The sequence below is a fragment of the Prionailurus bengalensis genome, chromosome C1, assembly GCF_016509475.1.
Source record: "Prionailurus bengalensis isolate Pbe53 chromosome C1, Fcat_Pben_1.1_paternal_pri, whole genome shotgun sequence".
In the NCBI taxonomy this organism is placed as follows: Eukaryota; Metazoa; Chordata; class Mammalia; order Carnivora; family Felidae; genus Prionailurus; species Prionailurus bengalensis.
In genome coordinates, this window is record NC_057345.1 from 208,460,044 (window position 1) to 208,475,695 (window position 15,652).

The following is a 15,652-nucleotide window of genomic DNA, read 5'->3' on the forward strand; positions in this document are numbered from 1 at the left end:
AGGTCACGATCTCGAGATCAAGCCCCGCGTTGGGCTCCGCGCTGGGTGTGGAGCCTGTTCAAGGTTCTCTCTCTCTCCCTCTCAAAAGAGTGATGAGTAGAGCTCACGGGTTTAAGAAAAAAAAAAAAAAAAAGGAAAAAATGTTTTGAAGTCTAGATACATATTTTAAACCATTCTGATTTTAGAAACGTGATGAGTTCTCCAAAAACAAAAGACAAAAATACATCTTGCCATTTTAGAAAACAGACCCTCCAGCCCATCACCAGAAGTGAAACACGTACCCCTCACTCAGTTCCCAAGGATGTCGGCACCGGGCGTCTTCTTTGCGCACTTGCTACAAAACCGGTCTTTACCTCGAACGCTGGGGACACGCCCCCGAGGGAGCCAGCGCTGAGACCAGGGCTGGGACTGCCTTCATACTTACTCCCCTGCGGCGACTCAGGCACGGACGGGTAGTGAAGCAGGGAACAGTGTCTGGCGTTAGAGGAAAGGAGTAGGAGAAGGCCAAGGGCTTTGGTTTTCTGCCGTTTGCCTGAGTGCAAAGGTTTAGAAGAGGTTTAAGTACCTTTAAAAGGCTCTGTTTCTTTTGTTGTATTTTCAATAACAGAGAAACGGCATTTTTTTTTTTTTACTACTCATAACACTTTATTTTTACTTTGTACAAAATACAAAAATGCAAATCCAGAGAGTACAGACCAGTAGTGACAGGCACACTGCACAAGAGCAAACCTTGTCTAGCAAGACGTTAGTTTTTTAAACTTTATTTTAGTGAATACATGCATTATATAAAACAACAACAACAACAACAACAACAACACAAAGAGGCTAGAGATTTCACTATTTCTACCCCCAAAATAATGCTTACTATCAAGACTTTGGATGGGACCAAAACAAAAGAATTAAAAAGGCCAATAATATATATATTTTTTCATAAAAAAGTAAAAGCCACCATAAAATGTGTTGTGGGTTTTTTTCCCCCCATCACACTGATTACATTTCTTCTGAAATGCCACACGTGTAAACAGAACAAAACTCCTGAACTGGACAGTAAATACTTGGGAGGGTTAGCCTAGGTACCTGCTCAGTAGTTTAAAGCGTTTTTTAGACATTTTGAAGCCTTTCTATTCATTTGTCAGTACAGTGTTCCAGCCATCCTGCCCCTTTTTCCCTTTGATATATATCCCGGGACAAAAATGCTTGCATCATTGAGTCTCTGTTCCCAAGAACTAGTTTTGAAAAAGGAAGAAATGTACAAAAATATTTAACAGAACTATGAAAGATGTAGGAAAGGAGTTTTCTTCGTCACAAAGTAGTCTTTGCTTTTGCATGGTTTCTTCTGTATACTCTTCACGGTTGGTTTATCTGCCCCATGAATAAGACAGCACCTATAGAATTAAGGGGAAACAGAGCGTGACTCTATAAAAACCATTTCATAAAATAAGACAGAAGGCGCGTAAAATAAGGGATAGTCCCTAGAGCTGTCCAACACAACTTTCTGCAGTGATGGAAATGGTCTATAGTTTCATTGTCCAATATGGTAGCTACTAGTCACAGTGGCTATTGAGCCCTTGAAATATGGCTTAGCTAAGAAACTGAATTTTAATCTATGTTTCTTTTTTTTTTTTTTTATGTTTATACATTTTTGAGAGAGACAGAGACAGAGCATGAGCAGGGGAGGGGCAGACAGAGAGGAAGACACAGGATCCAAAGCAGGCCCCAGGCTCTGAGTTGTCAGCACAGAACCCGATGCGGGGCTCGAACCCATGAAGAGGAGATCACGACCTAAGCCGAAGTCAGACGCCCAACCAACTGAGCCACCCAGATGCCCCTAAAAGATAATTCATTTTAATTAATTAAAAGTTAAATAGCCACGTGTGGCTAGAGGCTCCCATATTGGACTTTGGTTCAGGAGAACACTAATTATGACATTAAAGATGCAGTGAGACAAAAGGATAAGGAACTTCTTGGTGTTACTGATTAAAAAAGGGGCAAATGCTGAAATGTACTTGTTTCTACTCTGAACGAACATGAAGCCAACCTCTCCACAAAGATAATCTTCTCCTTTTTTTTTTTAAAGCTTGAGAGAGAGAGAGAGAGAGAGAGAGAGAGAGGAGAAAGGGAGAAAGCACAAGTTGGGGAGGGGCAGAGAGAGAGGGAAAGAGAGAATCCCAAGTAGGCTCCACACAGAGCCTATGCTGAGACCAATGTGGGGCTTGAACTCAGAAACTGTGAGATCATGCCCTGAGTCGAAATTGAGTCAGACGCTTAACCAGCTGAGCCACCCAGGTGCCCCCTTTACTTAATCCTCGTAATTGTACTAAGAGGTAAGCACTATTGTTACCCACAGTTTCAAGACAAAAGCTAAAGCACAGAGCCAACTCTGAGCCTGTGACTTACAAAGCCAAGATTTATCGAATTAACAATCCTCAGGCCGGAACAACAGAGAGGGCTCACAGAGGTTGACGACGTGTGGTTTCTTATAAAATTGAACTACTGCATTTATCAGAATGTGGACCAAAAAATCAAAAGACATCAGAAAGCCCCAAAAGGGCTGCAGAGCTCTATGTTAAAAACAAACCAACCAACAAATCTAAAATCAGCCTTCACAAGATTCCATCACACTCTGTAAACGCGGCCTGGATTTTCTTATCTCTTTAAGGTGGGCGGTTCTATTCTTCAGTGTTTGCCTAACACAAGGCAGTGGAATTAGAGCAGCAAGGTTGGATTTCACTAGGATTCTGGGGACCTTTCTGAATGTTAACAGCCAGTGAGCAACAGAAGGGAAGAATCACTTACCTGTGGGATTATGTCGGATGAAAAATAGAAAGGGTCTGTCTACTATAAACCAGGGAGGTGACGACCTTGCAATTAGAATCGCAGCTACGGGAAGAGAGAGAAAATGTGTTACACCCAGCGTGAGGCCAGCAGGGCAGCAGGCTGGCTGGATCTTCCATGCTGGAGTTCGGGGACACAGTTCCCGTCCCTTGGGCTGCCCAGGTTAGAACAGGCCCAACGGTCACTATTTACGGAACACCTACCATGGCCCAGGCCCTTTCCACTTGGGTGTCTCATTCAGTCTACACAAGTACCATCGTCCTTAACAAAGGTACTTACTCCGTAGGCTTTTTACGAGGATTAAGTGGCATAAAAACTATTATAAGCTCTTAGAACAGTGCCTGCCACTGAACGACACCTAATGCATATTCACTGTTATTATTAGCTGTTTTGTATTCATACCGTCTGCCTTGCTGATGAAGGCCACTGGTCCTCTTAGCTCAGCCAAATCCCTTCTGTACACCCAGGCCCAGCTTAGCGTTCGACCGTTTTGTCTGTGACTTTTCCTTCGGTAGTTCTCCTTTGCGTGGTAACGGAGACCACTCACTCATCTGGGACCTGCGACCTCGTGTTGCTGTTCAACCCGTCGGGTGTAGACGCTCGACTTAGACAGCAAACCGTTTTAGGCCCAGAGTCCCAGTCATGCTTACTCTGCCAAACTTACCCGTGGCGGCTTCAGTTTTCTTGTTTTTTAATGTTTACTTATTTATTTTCAGAGAGAGAGCGAGTGCAGTGTGGCGAGGGGAGGGACAGAGCAGGGGAGAGAGAGAATCCCGAGCAGGCTCCACACTGTCGGCGCAGAGCCTGATGCGGGGCTTGATCTCACGAACCGAGCTGAGATCTCGAGCTGGACGCTTAACTGACTGAGCCACCCAGGTGCCCCATGGCCTGGGTTTTTTTTTTTTTTTCAACGTTTATTTATTTATTTTTTTGGGGGGGGACAGAGAGAGACAGAGCATGAACGGGGGAGGGGCAGAGAGAGAGGGAGACACAGAATCAGAAACAGGCTCCAGGCTCCGAGCCATCAGCCCAGAGCCTGACGCGGGGCTCGAACTCACGGACCGCGAGATGGTGACCTGGCTGAAGTCGGACGCTTAACCGACTGCGCCACCCAGGTGCCCCGGTGGCCTGGGTTTAATAAGCTCGTCTCAAGGCCTCACAGGAGGGCAGGTGCCGGGCATCATGGCACTGCTTTTTCCACGATGGCCCGGTTCCCTTCCTCAAACCCCACAAAGCGCTAATGGCTTGGGCTTAATGTCACAAAGGAAACATCTCCACTTATGTTGGGGAAAATCCCCCAACCCAGGGTGACTGAAACGCAGTCAACGGTTAGCAGGTTAGCAGGTCTTCTGGACTGAACCGTATCCCCTCGAAATCCGTATGTTGAAGCCCTAACTCCCAAGGTATCGAAATCTGAATGTCATGAAGGCGGGGCCCAAATCCAATGGCGCTGGTGTCCTCATAAGAAGATAGGGAGCCAGGAGGGATGTGCGTGTAAGACAAAAGGCCACGTGAGGACACAGGCAGAAAGCAGCCCTTGACCTTGGGCTTCCGGCCTCCAGAACTGTCAGACATAAACTTCTGCTGCTTAAGCCCCCCCAGTCTGTGGCCCCTTGCTATAGCAGCCCTGCTGACCGACCCAGCAGGGCTGGCCTCCTGGGCGTGTGACTGGGCAGTCACGCTCGCGAGAACCCCACACTCGGGTCAGGGCTCTGCTGCCCCTGTCCTGAAATTCTTAGCAAGTTTTCAGTAAGGGCTCCATATTCACATTTTGCATGGGGCCGTGCAAATTAACGTAGCCAGTCCTGATAGTTACACTAATTGGCAAAACTGGCCAATAACGGGCAGCATTCGGTTCTCACTTATCATCACCTAGAAGAGACAAAGGCATCTTGAGAATTCTAAGTGCTGTTATTCTAGGTCTTTGTTTTTAATGCTATTTTAAAGGATTACAAATTAAGTGTTTATTCTAGAAAGGCCATAAAGTGTCTATTCGGAGCATAAACGGTACCTTTTAACGACCAGAAATATGTGACCCAGTTACAAGCCTACTAGGATATTCACTTTATGAGTTTGCAGAGTTTGGCCAGACCTGTTTACCCCATCTCAGATGGATAATGAGTGGGTACAGAGACCAACCTAAGATCGCTCTATTTTCTCCTTCATCATATAAACCATGAGGAGAAAGCAGATGTGGAGGTTCTAATTATCAGAGGAGGCTGCACAGCCGTCCTGGGAATTCAACAGCTGCTTGCTAATTCTTCACTTCGTCCTGGATCCAACCTGGCTGCCTATTTCCCATGGCGAGTGGCTATTATTTTATGTTTCAATATGATGATTGGGTTTTCCTGCCAAGAAGAAGCCAGCATCTGCTTTAACCTTCCCAAGGGCAGGGGTCGGCAAACCATTGTCCCCAGGCCAGGTCTGAGGAGTCGGATCCTGCCTTTATAAATACATAAAGCTTTACTGGAACACAGCCGCGCCCATGGGCTTGTATCCTCTGTCCTGCCTTCACACCACAATGGCAGCGTTGAGAAGTTGTGGCAGAGACAGGACCGCCCACGAGGCAGAAAACACACACTACCTAGCTCTTTACCAAAAAAGCATGTGGACTCTTGTCCCGGAGGAATTGCTCGCACCGAAGGGCTTTCCTTTACGAAACAGACTCTGAGCTTTGAGGGTGCAGGTCCTTAAACTGTCTAAATTCACCACTGTCACCTGGGGGGCAACCCACGGTGCCCGGATGAAAACAGGGTTTGCTGCGTATCTGCTACGTTGATGGGCGGACCGCAGCACGCTCCCTCCCCCTGCACCCCAGCCGGTCCTGGCTCACGACCCAGTTCTTACTTGTTGCTGCTGAAGCTTTCGTTCCGTCTTCACTGACTTCAATTTTTGCTTTTTGCAAGATTTGAGAGACGTGAAGGTTTTCTGACCCTGTTTCCGGAAAATGAAACAAAAACAGCATTTATTTGATATGCGGGCCATCGGTTTGGCTGCGGGAGCGACTTCAAATCCATGGCAAATTCCAGTTCTTAAAAGGTGTCAGGAGAAGTGACCTCTTCCGGTCTGGTGACTGGAGGTTGTGGGAGGACTATCGACCTGCAGTGAGTTTCAATCTCTGCCAAGCGAACTGTGGTTTCGCTTCGGAGGAGGGACTCCCCTTCCCTGGATGTGTTAGTGCCTCTGTCAATTCAACTCTGATCGCTAAGGATTGTGTAAAACATAAATAAATAAAAAGAGCAGAGCTTTAAAAAAGGAAGTCCAGTTTTCCAGAAGAAACAAGGCAACAATATTATTTTTCAGTACAGAATGTCAGATCCAGGGAAGATTACAGAGGGGATTTACAGATGGGGAAACTGAGTGTTAAGAAATCTGTCCTCAAGTCTTACGGCTGGTTACTGGCAGAGTAAGTGCTCACTCTTCACCACAAAAGCCACTCATCTCATGGCCATATCAGTGAGAAGAGTGTGGAGGGTAAGAAGGGTTTGGAACCAGACTCAGAACTGCAACTGTGCCTCTAGAACCTTCTAGTGAATTAACTTTCCTTCTCAGCAGATTCTTATCGCTCCAGCGATACCCGCTGGCCGTAGCATTCGAGGAGAACACGAACGGAAGTTAATGCTAGCCTTGGTGGGACATGGGTCTGGATGCAAAGGGAAAAAGTGCTTTCTGTGTCCCCTGGTTTTCACCTGCACGGATGCTGGGCTCTAATACGGCCGATGGGGAATGAGAGGGGGACATCTGCAGGGCGCATGTCACCTGCGAGTTAAACATCACACCTCAGGGGAACTTCAGGCACCTGGTCCTCCTTCGAGCACCCGCGAACTCCCATGGCCACTACGTGGTATGTAGACCACAGAAGAGAACCCCGAAGGGGAAAACAATGAAACAAGGCTAACTTCACTGGGCTGAGGAATCCTGTTAAAATGATTCTGATTCAGGAGGTCTGGCTGAGACCCAAGAGTGTGCCCTCGAAACGAGCTCCCAGGTGATGGTCATGCTGCTGGACCGGGGGCCAGAGTCCGGATGCCTGAGGACGAAACAGCGTCAAAATATCCCTGTGGCTGCAAGTTCGCCAGGGACACAGTGTGGATGGAGCCCTAGGACGGGTACACAGGTGCTCGCCTGCAGGCCATCGAGATTGGTAATGAGCTTGTCGAGGGGGAAAACAGGAAAGGAGTACAAATAATGTTTAAGCCGTGACTTTTCTCTGGAAGGAGGCTGCTGTGCTCCAAATTAAAAAGACCAAGAACCGACTATTGAATATCACTCTGGGAAAAGGTGCATATATTGGCAAACGAGGTGATACGACACCAGCTGTGTCCTAGATGCTCTGGCAAAGAAAGCTTCTCATCAGACCCTGTGAATTCGCATGATCCCGGATTAATGGGCATTAACACACCTGGATATGGTGCATGCCTGTTATTGTTTGATGGAAGCAAGTATCTGAGAGTTCAAAAACCTTGATTTTTGCAAACACCGGGGAATCGTTTGCATTTGGAAGAGAAAGACTACTATCTAAGAGCTAAATTTTTAAGTAATGAAGACAATACACGAAGTGCTTGTTTAACGGTGTCGACTCACTCGGGCTTCACCTGAAACGTGCACGTGAAACGTGGGGACAGGTGATTTACGCTGATCTAAACGATGGAGGATGAGCGGCATCATTTGGTGACGAATCAGACTAAATCTGGGAGGGTTTCAGGGCAACACACTCCTAATTTTGACCTTTTCTTTCTGAACGAATCAGAGACCCAGTTTGTAACAGTCTTCAAGTTTCAGAATGGGGTTTAAATCGAACATACTTGTTATTTTCGAAAAATTTGCTCTTGATGGATCAAACATCTCGGTGATGCCGAGCACCTTCAGCGGCTCCTTCAGATCTGTTTGTGCTACTGCCGTGAACCTAGCAGGAAAGGAGAAAATAGGGGGAAATCATTACACCGTAAATGACGTAAGAGGGTGGAACCCGTGCCGGTGGGGAGACGTTGACAAAGCGATTCCTTTGTAAGTATGCTCTGAACACCAGTCTAAACTGTGTCTGAAGTTGTACTTCCAAGATTTAAGTTAGAGGACAAGTCATCTCTCGAGCACTTTGCTAGCAAAATGAGGACACCGTGACAGGAAAGGGGGTGGTCACCCCCTCGTGTGCGACGGGCTTCCCCATTCCGGTACCTAGGCAGATCCGCTGAAGCACCTTCCCTTATGCTGATGGGGGGGGTATCTGGAATACCCCCCCGAATATCTCCACTTTTCCCCCATTGCCAACCAAAGAGCCATCATCATGGCTGCTGTAAGAACCACCGTCCTTAGCGGGATTGGTCAAAAGAAAGGAGACACATTCCTGCTCACTCTTGTTGAGTTTATGAAAGCATCTTACTGTTAAGACTGGAACAAACATTAGGAATAGGTGAGAACGTATGCTACGGGTGTTGGGGCGTAACCTTGGGTTTCTTGGATACTTGCGATCTATCTGGACTTCCAGTCGTACATATGTAAATGTCAGTTAGTAAACCTATCGTCAGAGGATGTTTTACCAGGTTTTATCCCATCTGGGGGAAGAGCAAAGGGTAGGCGGGCAGACGGACTCTAATGATAATTTACCACTATTGTTGTGCTTTACCTATTACGTCATTCTGTAATGTACACTTACCATCTTATTCATTTACATCAAGCACTGCCGACATGAAGGCTCATTTCACACACGTACACACACACACACACACACACACACACACACACACTCCTGGGAGGATTGCTAATACTTATTATGAATGGGCTTCTCTGATTACTTAACTCAGTGACTAGAGAAGTAAAAGCTTTTAGAACTGGAAGGTAGCTTTACCACCCCGAGACGTGGGTGCTTAAAAGCCCTGGACGCTGGTGGCACAATCACCAGTCAGGGGACGTTCGCTGCCTCTTTCATGGGTCTGGGTAAAGCATTCTCGGAGTTGACAGAAATTCAGGATTTGGGCAGAATTTAGGATGACTTTTCCCTTGGCTTCAAGTCATAACAGTTCAAATTCCACCAATATTACACTTTCAGGGTATAGTAATAAAAAAAAAACCTACCACAGATACTAATACAAGAATTCTGCCTGAATGGTTTCAAAATATTCCCTTACCACCTAGCTTTCGGACCTTGGCCTTCAGAAGCTTCCAGCTAAAACTTAAGAAGACTAACATGAAACTCCTCATCAAAACGCTATGAACCTTTACCGTGCCATTATACATGTATTTTTCAGTCTTGGGGACAAAACTAAATATGTTAAAAGCTCTCAAAATGGCATAAGGAGCTTGAGGTCAGAGGTCAGGCTGCCTTCTTTTCTTCCCCACTGTCATTATCCTGCCGTATGAGAGGCACAGGGATTGGAAAAAAAAAAAAAAAAAAAAGAAGAAAGAAAAGCAAAAAGCTTCTCCAAAAGCAGACCCTTGTATTCTCTCCAGGCAATTTCTGCAAAATAAATCAGGCCTCACGACGCGCCATGTCTTAGCCCCACGTGGTCTGGCACCTGACACGACCGCCACCAGGGACCGAGCGCTCTTACTTGGGCAAGATGACCTGTACCCTCTTGGGCACCATCGTGCTCATCCAGCTGTCTATGGTCTTGGTGCTGATGTGAGGGATGATGGCCGTCAGCGGGGTGGAGCTCTCCGTGGGCAGCGCGATCAGCATGCTGATGCTTTCCCCGTGGTAGGGCAGTTCGATGAAGTTGTACCATAAATCGTTGGGGGTGCTTGTAGACCCTAAAGAAATCAGAGGCAGGTTCAGTGCATCCCCTGATGACGTCTGAGAGGGGCAGGAGCGAGTGCTGATCACGTGGGTGGCCTCAGGGGGCAGAGAGCGGTTCCGTTTGGAAACTTCTCTTTTCCAAATATAGTTTCCTTAGAAAGACAAAGATAAGGACCGTTATTTCTTCTTTCCCCTGGTAAATAATTCCCTTTCTTCAGTTGAGATCTGTCTTAACAGAATGCCTTGGGGCGCCACCAAAAATTCCGTTGAGTGGAATTTAACTGGATCATGAGGCGCTTAGAATACAGTACTTTGCAAGAAGCTGACCCCTATCATGTGAATAAGAGAATGGATTTGGGCTGCCTGAGAACAGTTCTTTTGGCTGAGCCTATGTGAGCATGTGAAGAGGAAGGAGAAAGGGATGAACGGCTCCATTGTGTAGGAGCCACACCAGCCACTCCACCCCAACCCAACCCACGCCAACCCCCAACCACCCCAACACATTTACAATCTACAGCGTGCCCCGAGGTAGGGCACGCAGTCCTGTTTTACACCCGGGGGGCTGCGCTTACAGAAATTAAGTAACTTGCCAAGGGACACGTGGGCTAAGTAAGCAGTGGAGCCCCAGGACTCAGGCTCAGTATGTCTCATGCCAACAATGACCTTTGTAGTTCACTAACGCGACTCCCTATTCACAATTCACCCATTCTGGTCATTGTCCTTACGGCTTTTCGATACCTTATGGTATTTGTACTTACAAATAAAAGCCCGAGAACGATTTAGACCAGCGCTTCTCAAAATGTTGGTCTACAGAGCACCCGTCCTGCAGGACGCTCAGTAGACAGATTCCACACGCCACTGAATCGATTCTTCCTACGGATTCATAACAGACCCCAGTACCGTAAAGGCTCCGAGTCATTCTGAAGGAAAGAAAGCTGTTTGGCTTTCCGCAGGTTTCCCAAGCTAATTTGATCCTAGAACCCGCTCATCTCATGTGAAATATTCAAAATATTCAGCAACTGATCAGCACAACTGTGTGCGGACCGGTTGGAGCTGATGAAAGCACATTCATAGGGCACCCGGGCGGGGTCAGCCGGTTCAGCATCTGATTTCAGCTCAGGTCATGATCTCGTGGTGTGTGAGTTCAAGTCCTGTATCGGGCTCTGTGCTGTCAGCTGAGAGCCTACTTGGGATTCTCTCTCTCTCTCTCTCTCTCTCTCTCTCTCTCTCTCTCTCTGCCCTGTCCTGCTTGCATGCTGTCAAAATAAATAAACTTGAAAAAAAAAAAAAAGCTTTTAAAAAAGAAAGCGCACCCATGAAGGGTGCCAGCTGGGAGCCCAGCTCGGGGGGTACATGGTCCAGAGAGGCCCCGGCCTCCCCGGGAAAGAATATTCCACACAGCATGCCATAGGGTCCCGGGAAAACTTCCCATTAGGCATGTGATGCCAGTTATAAAAATTAACTAGGTGAACGGAAAGCCAGCATTTCTAGATTTCTGGCAGATTTCAGAAATGTTTTACTCAACACTTCAGCCTTTTTAAGAACGCGGTGACCTTGGTGAGGCACTTAACCTCTGTGTGCCTCTCGGTATGGAGAATGGAGATACCGCGGATATTAAAAGTGTGTACCTCACAGGGTCGCCGTGACGGTTAAATGAGGAAAAATATGTAAGGTGCCTGACAGGGCGTGGCCTGTGGTGGGTGCCCATTGAATGCTGGCTCTCTCTACCTCCTCCCCCTTCTCTAAATGACCTAGAAGGACAACGTGTTTAAGAAAACGAGAGGAAGCGAGCTTCTCTCGTGATTTTCACTTGTCTTCTCTTTGGGGACGACCTCCGCCAGTCACTGCATGTGAGACAGGGATCTTGGATAAGCCAGTTCTCCACGGGTGGAGGTTGCGGGGGGCGGCGAGAGGCACAGCCGACTTTCTTTGTCTTCGTTACATAACGAACACTTCTAGCTATAAAATACGGGAAAGAATAGCAAAGTTCTTAGAATACGTGACATGACAGGATGACATTTGAGTTTCTCCCTCTGGAAGAAAGCTGGGGGCAACTCGTGGAGCGCTCGGTACACCCGGTCCCCGGCCGGCTCCATTTGCCCGCGGGCCGTTCGGCAACCTTGTGCGGCCTGGCCGGCTGGGACAGGCGGGGACTGTCACTCAAGCCCGGTTCTGTCTCGGGGCTGCCTGAGAATCAAAGAGGGGATTTTTTTCACTTTCCTTTTACCTTGTGTAATAAGATGGTCTGGGCAGAAACCAGAAAATCAATGGGAGAGTCAGGACAAACATCACTTCCTAATGAGCCTTTTAATCTTCAAAGACAAGAGGAGGCCCCTACCTGGCAAAGCTGTTTGAGAAATTCTACGACTTAGGAAGCAGTTAGGAAACGGTTGCTCCAGGGCATGAAATAAGGACCTGGAGGCAGCCGTTAACCACTTCTAGACATGTTTACTGTTCTGATGGGAGGCAGCGGGGTCATGAATAATGAAAAGTGACGAGCCTGGGTGTTTTTGAGTCGGGAGACAGCTTCCACCTTCAGCAGTGAATCCGGTCTCCACCGAACACGTCATTAACTGATCAGTAATACGAATAACCACTAACCACTTTGTACCCAGTCGTGCACATCTTGCCTGATGACTCATTTCTCCCTGGCCCCACTTCTGCTTCTGATCACAGGCGCTGATGGCACAGCGTTGGCTCGGATGCCCCTGGCCATACCTCTTCCGTTCTTCTTTGCTCCGTGGCTTGAGGAGACAGGGGACAAAAATAACATCTTGCCTTCCACCTGATCAGTAAAAGACAGCTTTCGCAGCATCGGCCCACAGAGGACAAGGGCTGAGGTTACGCCCACGAGACCTGGAGTTCTAGGACCTGGGTTCAGATCCTGACTCTGAGACACTAGCTCTGGGACTTGGGCAAGTTGCTTAACTCCAAGTCTTAGTGTCTTTATCTGTAAAATGGGATAACAGTGCCTGGCTTACAGAGTTGCTGGGAAAATTAGACGAGACAATACACACAGCACAGTGCTCAGCACAGAGGCTTGCACGTTGTAAAAACTTGCATCTACTGATGGAAGCAGCTTCGCACAGTACTTCTCGAGCGTTCGGTCACCGTTCAAACAGTCGAAACAGCACTGGTCCACCAAGAGACATCACACCTGCTGCAGAGGACACAGCTCCAGGGCAGAGTGAATCAAGCAAGGAAGGGGTATTTGGGAGCCTTGTGTCACAGCAGGGAGCCTGTCATTGTCCCAGATACCTTTCCATTAAAATGCCCCGCCCAGGCTCTCCATTCCTTAACATCTGGGAAGTCCACTGAGCCTTCTTTAATGGGGATGATACCGGAGTACATAAAAATGTGAATGGAGCAGTTTCATCCCTTCTAAACAGGAGGAAACAGATGAAAAGGGAAGACAAGTCTTTTCTCTCGGATGAGTAGGGATCAACAAATCCTTTCATGAGAGGTAACAGGCAAACGACCAAGTATTAGAAACATGGAGAAGATTTAGAAGATCCTGTCAGTGGTACTTTAGGGATGATCTAGATTTTCTGGAAAGGCCCCTAAAGTACTCTGATCCCTTCTTTAAATCCTACAAAAGGAGGAGGTAACTAGGCTCACTAAAACGTTAAGAACTCTTCTCGGCCTCTAACTTCAGAGGGAATATTTTAAATAGTGAATATCAGGAAAACTTCATACATGAAAACCTGTCCAGTTATCTCCTACTACAAGTAGCTTTATGGATTCCTGAGCTCTTGAGGAACTGTTTCAGCTACACTTCGGTCGAAACTGAAATGTACATTTGGAAACAAAAAAACCCACACCCACTGCACATAGCGGTCCATATTCTAGCTGACATGCAAAGGGGGTTTGGGGAGCGCTGATGGGGAAGAAAGTGTGGTTTAAGCAAGTTAGGTGAGTACAGGTGCCATTTGTTGAGCTAAAGAAGATGGCAGGAGAACCAGATGGGTGAGGGCAATAATATAATTCATCTATGGAACTAAAACTTAATATATACTATATATATATATATATATATCTCCACACATATATACATATATATTTGGAAGTTTTTGTGGTCTTTTTTTTTCCCCCAAAATAAAGTCTTTAATGTCTAAATTCATAATCGTAAAATCAAAAGTTTGTAAGAACTTTTGACTCAGCAATTCCTATCCAAGGAAATTACCTTTATAAATTCTGACTCAGTTCTAAAGATTTAAGTACAAGAATGCTCACTGAGGTGTTTATTACAGGAAAAAAAGTAAATGGCGACCCGTAGGATATTATAATGAATTTATGCCATGGAATATTCTGCAGCTGGTAAAAGGATGAAATAAATCCACATGAATTCACATAGTTTTCCATGATTTACTGTCTAATGTATGAAGCATATTACAGTGTAATCCTCCATATGCAAAAAAGTTTCATAGACATATTTTGCATATGCACAGAAAAGGTCTCAAATAATACACCTACCACTTAATAGGGTTTTTTATGCTGGGAAATGGGATTATAGGAGAACATTTACTTTCTGCCTCATTATGTTTTATTTGTAGATTTTGCAATGAGCATGAAATATGCTTCCTTTAAAAAAAGACTGCAAGGGGGCGCCTGGGTGGCGCAGTCGGTTAAGCATCCGACTTCGGCCAGGTCACCTCTCGCGGTCCGTGAGTTCGAGCCCCGCGTCAGGCTCTGGGCTGATGGCTCGGAGCCTGGAGCCTGTTTCCGATTCTGTGTCTCCCTCTCTCTCTGCCCCTCCCCCGTTCATGCTCTGTCTCTCTCTGTCCCAAAAATAAATAAACGTTGAAAAAAAAAAAAAAAAGACTGCAAGGCCTTTTTTTTTTTTTTTTGACTTTTAAATTAGAAGAATTTCTATCCTCAAATGGCTTACACTTTATGGGATACAGTCAGAAGGGTTTCCCCCTCCTAGTTTCCACCCTGTCTCCGTAATGCTACTAAATGAATCTTCTCAGAGATCTTGATGGCATCTTGCCGGGGGCAGGTCAGGAAGACAGAGGGTTGGAATGGCAACGCTTCCACCAGGTGACCGAGGCGGCTTGGTGAGGCCCAGCACACGTGTGACAGGTGGCTGCAGAGGTCGCGTGAGTGGGCAGGGAGGCCTCTGAGCTCACTGGTGGCCTGTCTCAGCCGCAACCGCCACGTTGTGAGCGCTGGCCGGTCGTGCTGGCCAGACCGACGACAGGCAGAAAGTGGGTGACCAACTAGGCGGTCTGCGGTCGTGAAAACAAACACCAGCTGTGCTTTCTTCAGAGGCCACAAGACACCAGACAAACCTGCCCTGTCGTACTGCAAAAAGGCACCGTGCTGGCCAAGGAGGGAAACCAGGGCGACACAGGGCCATCCTTGTGCCGTGGCAGGGCCCAGGACAGGAGCCAGGTTCCAATCCCAGGTTCCTCCACAGCAGCCCCATCTTTGGCACGGGGAGTGGGGCAAGAAGGGTGGCAGCCGTTTTCCAGGGTTTGGGGCGAGGGAACGAGAACCGTGGAGAGAAGGCTGACTTCCACCGTCTGTCCTGAATTCAGGGCAGGTCAGTAAGGGGGCAGGACACCAGGCTGGGTCACAGGAGCACTTCTAAAGCACGGGCAGAGTGCAGCGAAACCGCTAAGCACAGTCCCTTGTGCTACAAACAGTGGGGCACCATCACCAGCCGTAGGCTGGCAGGGGCGAGGGAAGCATGGTGACCCAGGGAGAAAGCCCGCCTGAGCGCCCCTGCTGACAGGAGCCCCGGGGACCGCAGGGAGGGCCGGGAAGTCAAGGCCCCAAGTCGCCTCACCTGCGAGCTCCCCCCACAGCCAACTGGATGGGAGGCAAGGGAGCCCACACATGCAGCCTCCGGGGGTGGGGGGGGGCGCTCGGGAAGGTGGAGGGAAGACAGCCAGCTCACCTTGGTTCGACAGCGTTCCAGTCGTTGAGGAAAAGTACATTTACGCACTGCTCTCTGTAATGTGCACACGTGTGCTCTGAGACAAATCGGTTCTTAATGGAAAAGCTACTTGCGTATGCAACTCCCTCTCTAGGAACCTATTATATACTCAAGAAAACACGTTACACTCCCGCAAACACACA

The 15,652-nt window shown here is 47.6% G+C and overlaps 1 protein-coding gene across 2 annotated transcripts in view; it reads right to left on the reverse strand.

Moving 5' to 3' along the window:
- Window positions 1-975: 975 nt before the first annotated feature.
- The window catches only part of SERPINE2 (serpin family E member 2), a 62,796-nt gene continuing 48,119 nt past the window's right edge, over window positions 976-15,652 (reverse strand). For both annotated transcript variants that reach the window (XM_043577984.1, XM_043577985.1), the window contains exons 5-9: window positions 9,384-9,582; window positions 7,641-7,741; window positions 5,683-5,769; window positions 2,797-2,880; window positions 976-1,385 (exon numbers count right to left, since the gene is read on the reverse strand). In XM_043577984.1, the coding sequence (XP_043433919.1) occupies window positions 1,348-1,385; window positions 2,797-2,880; window positions 5,683-5,769; window positions 7,641-7,741; window positions 9,384-9,582 (509 nt within the window). In that variant the 3' untranslated portion in view covers window positions 976-1,347. The remainder of the gene's footprint in view (window positions 1,386-2,796; window positions 2,881-5,682; window positions 5,770-7,640; window positions 7,742-9,383; window positions 9,583-15,652) is intronic.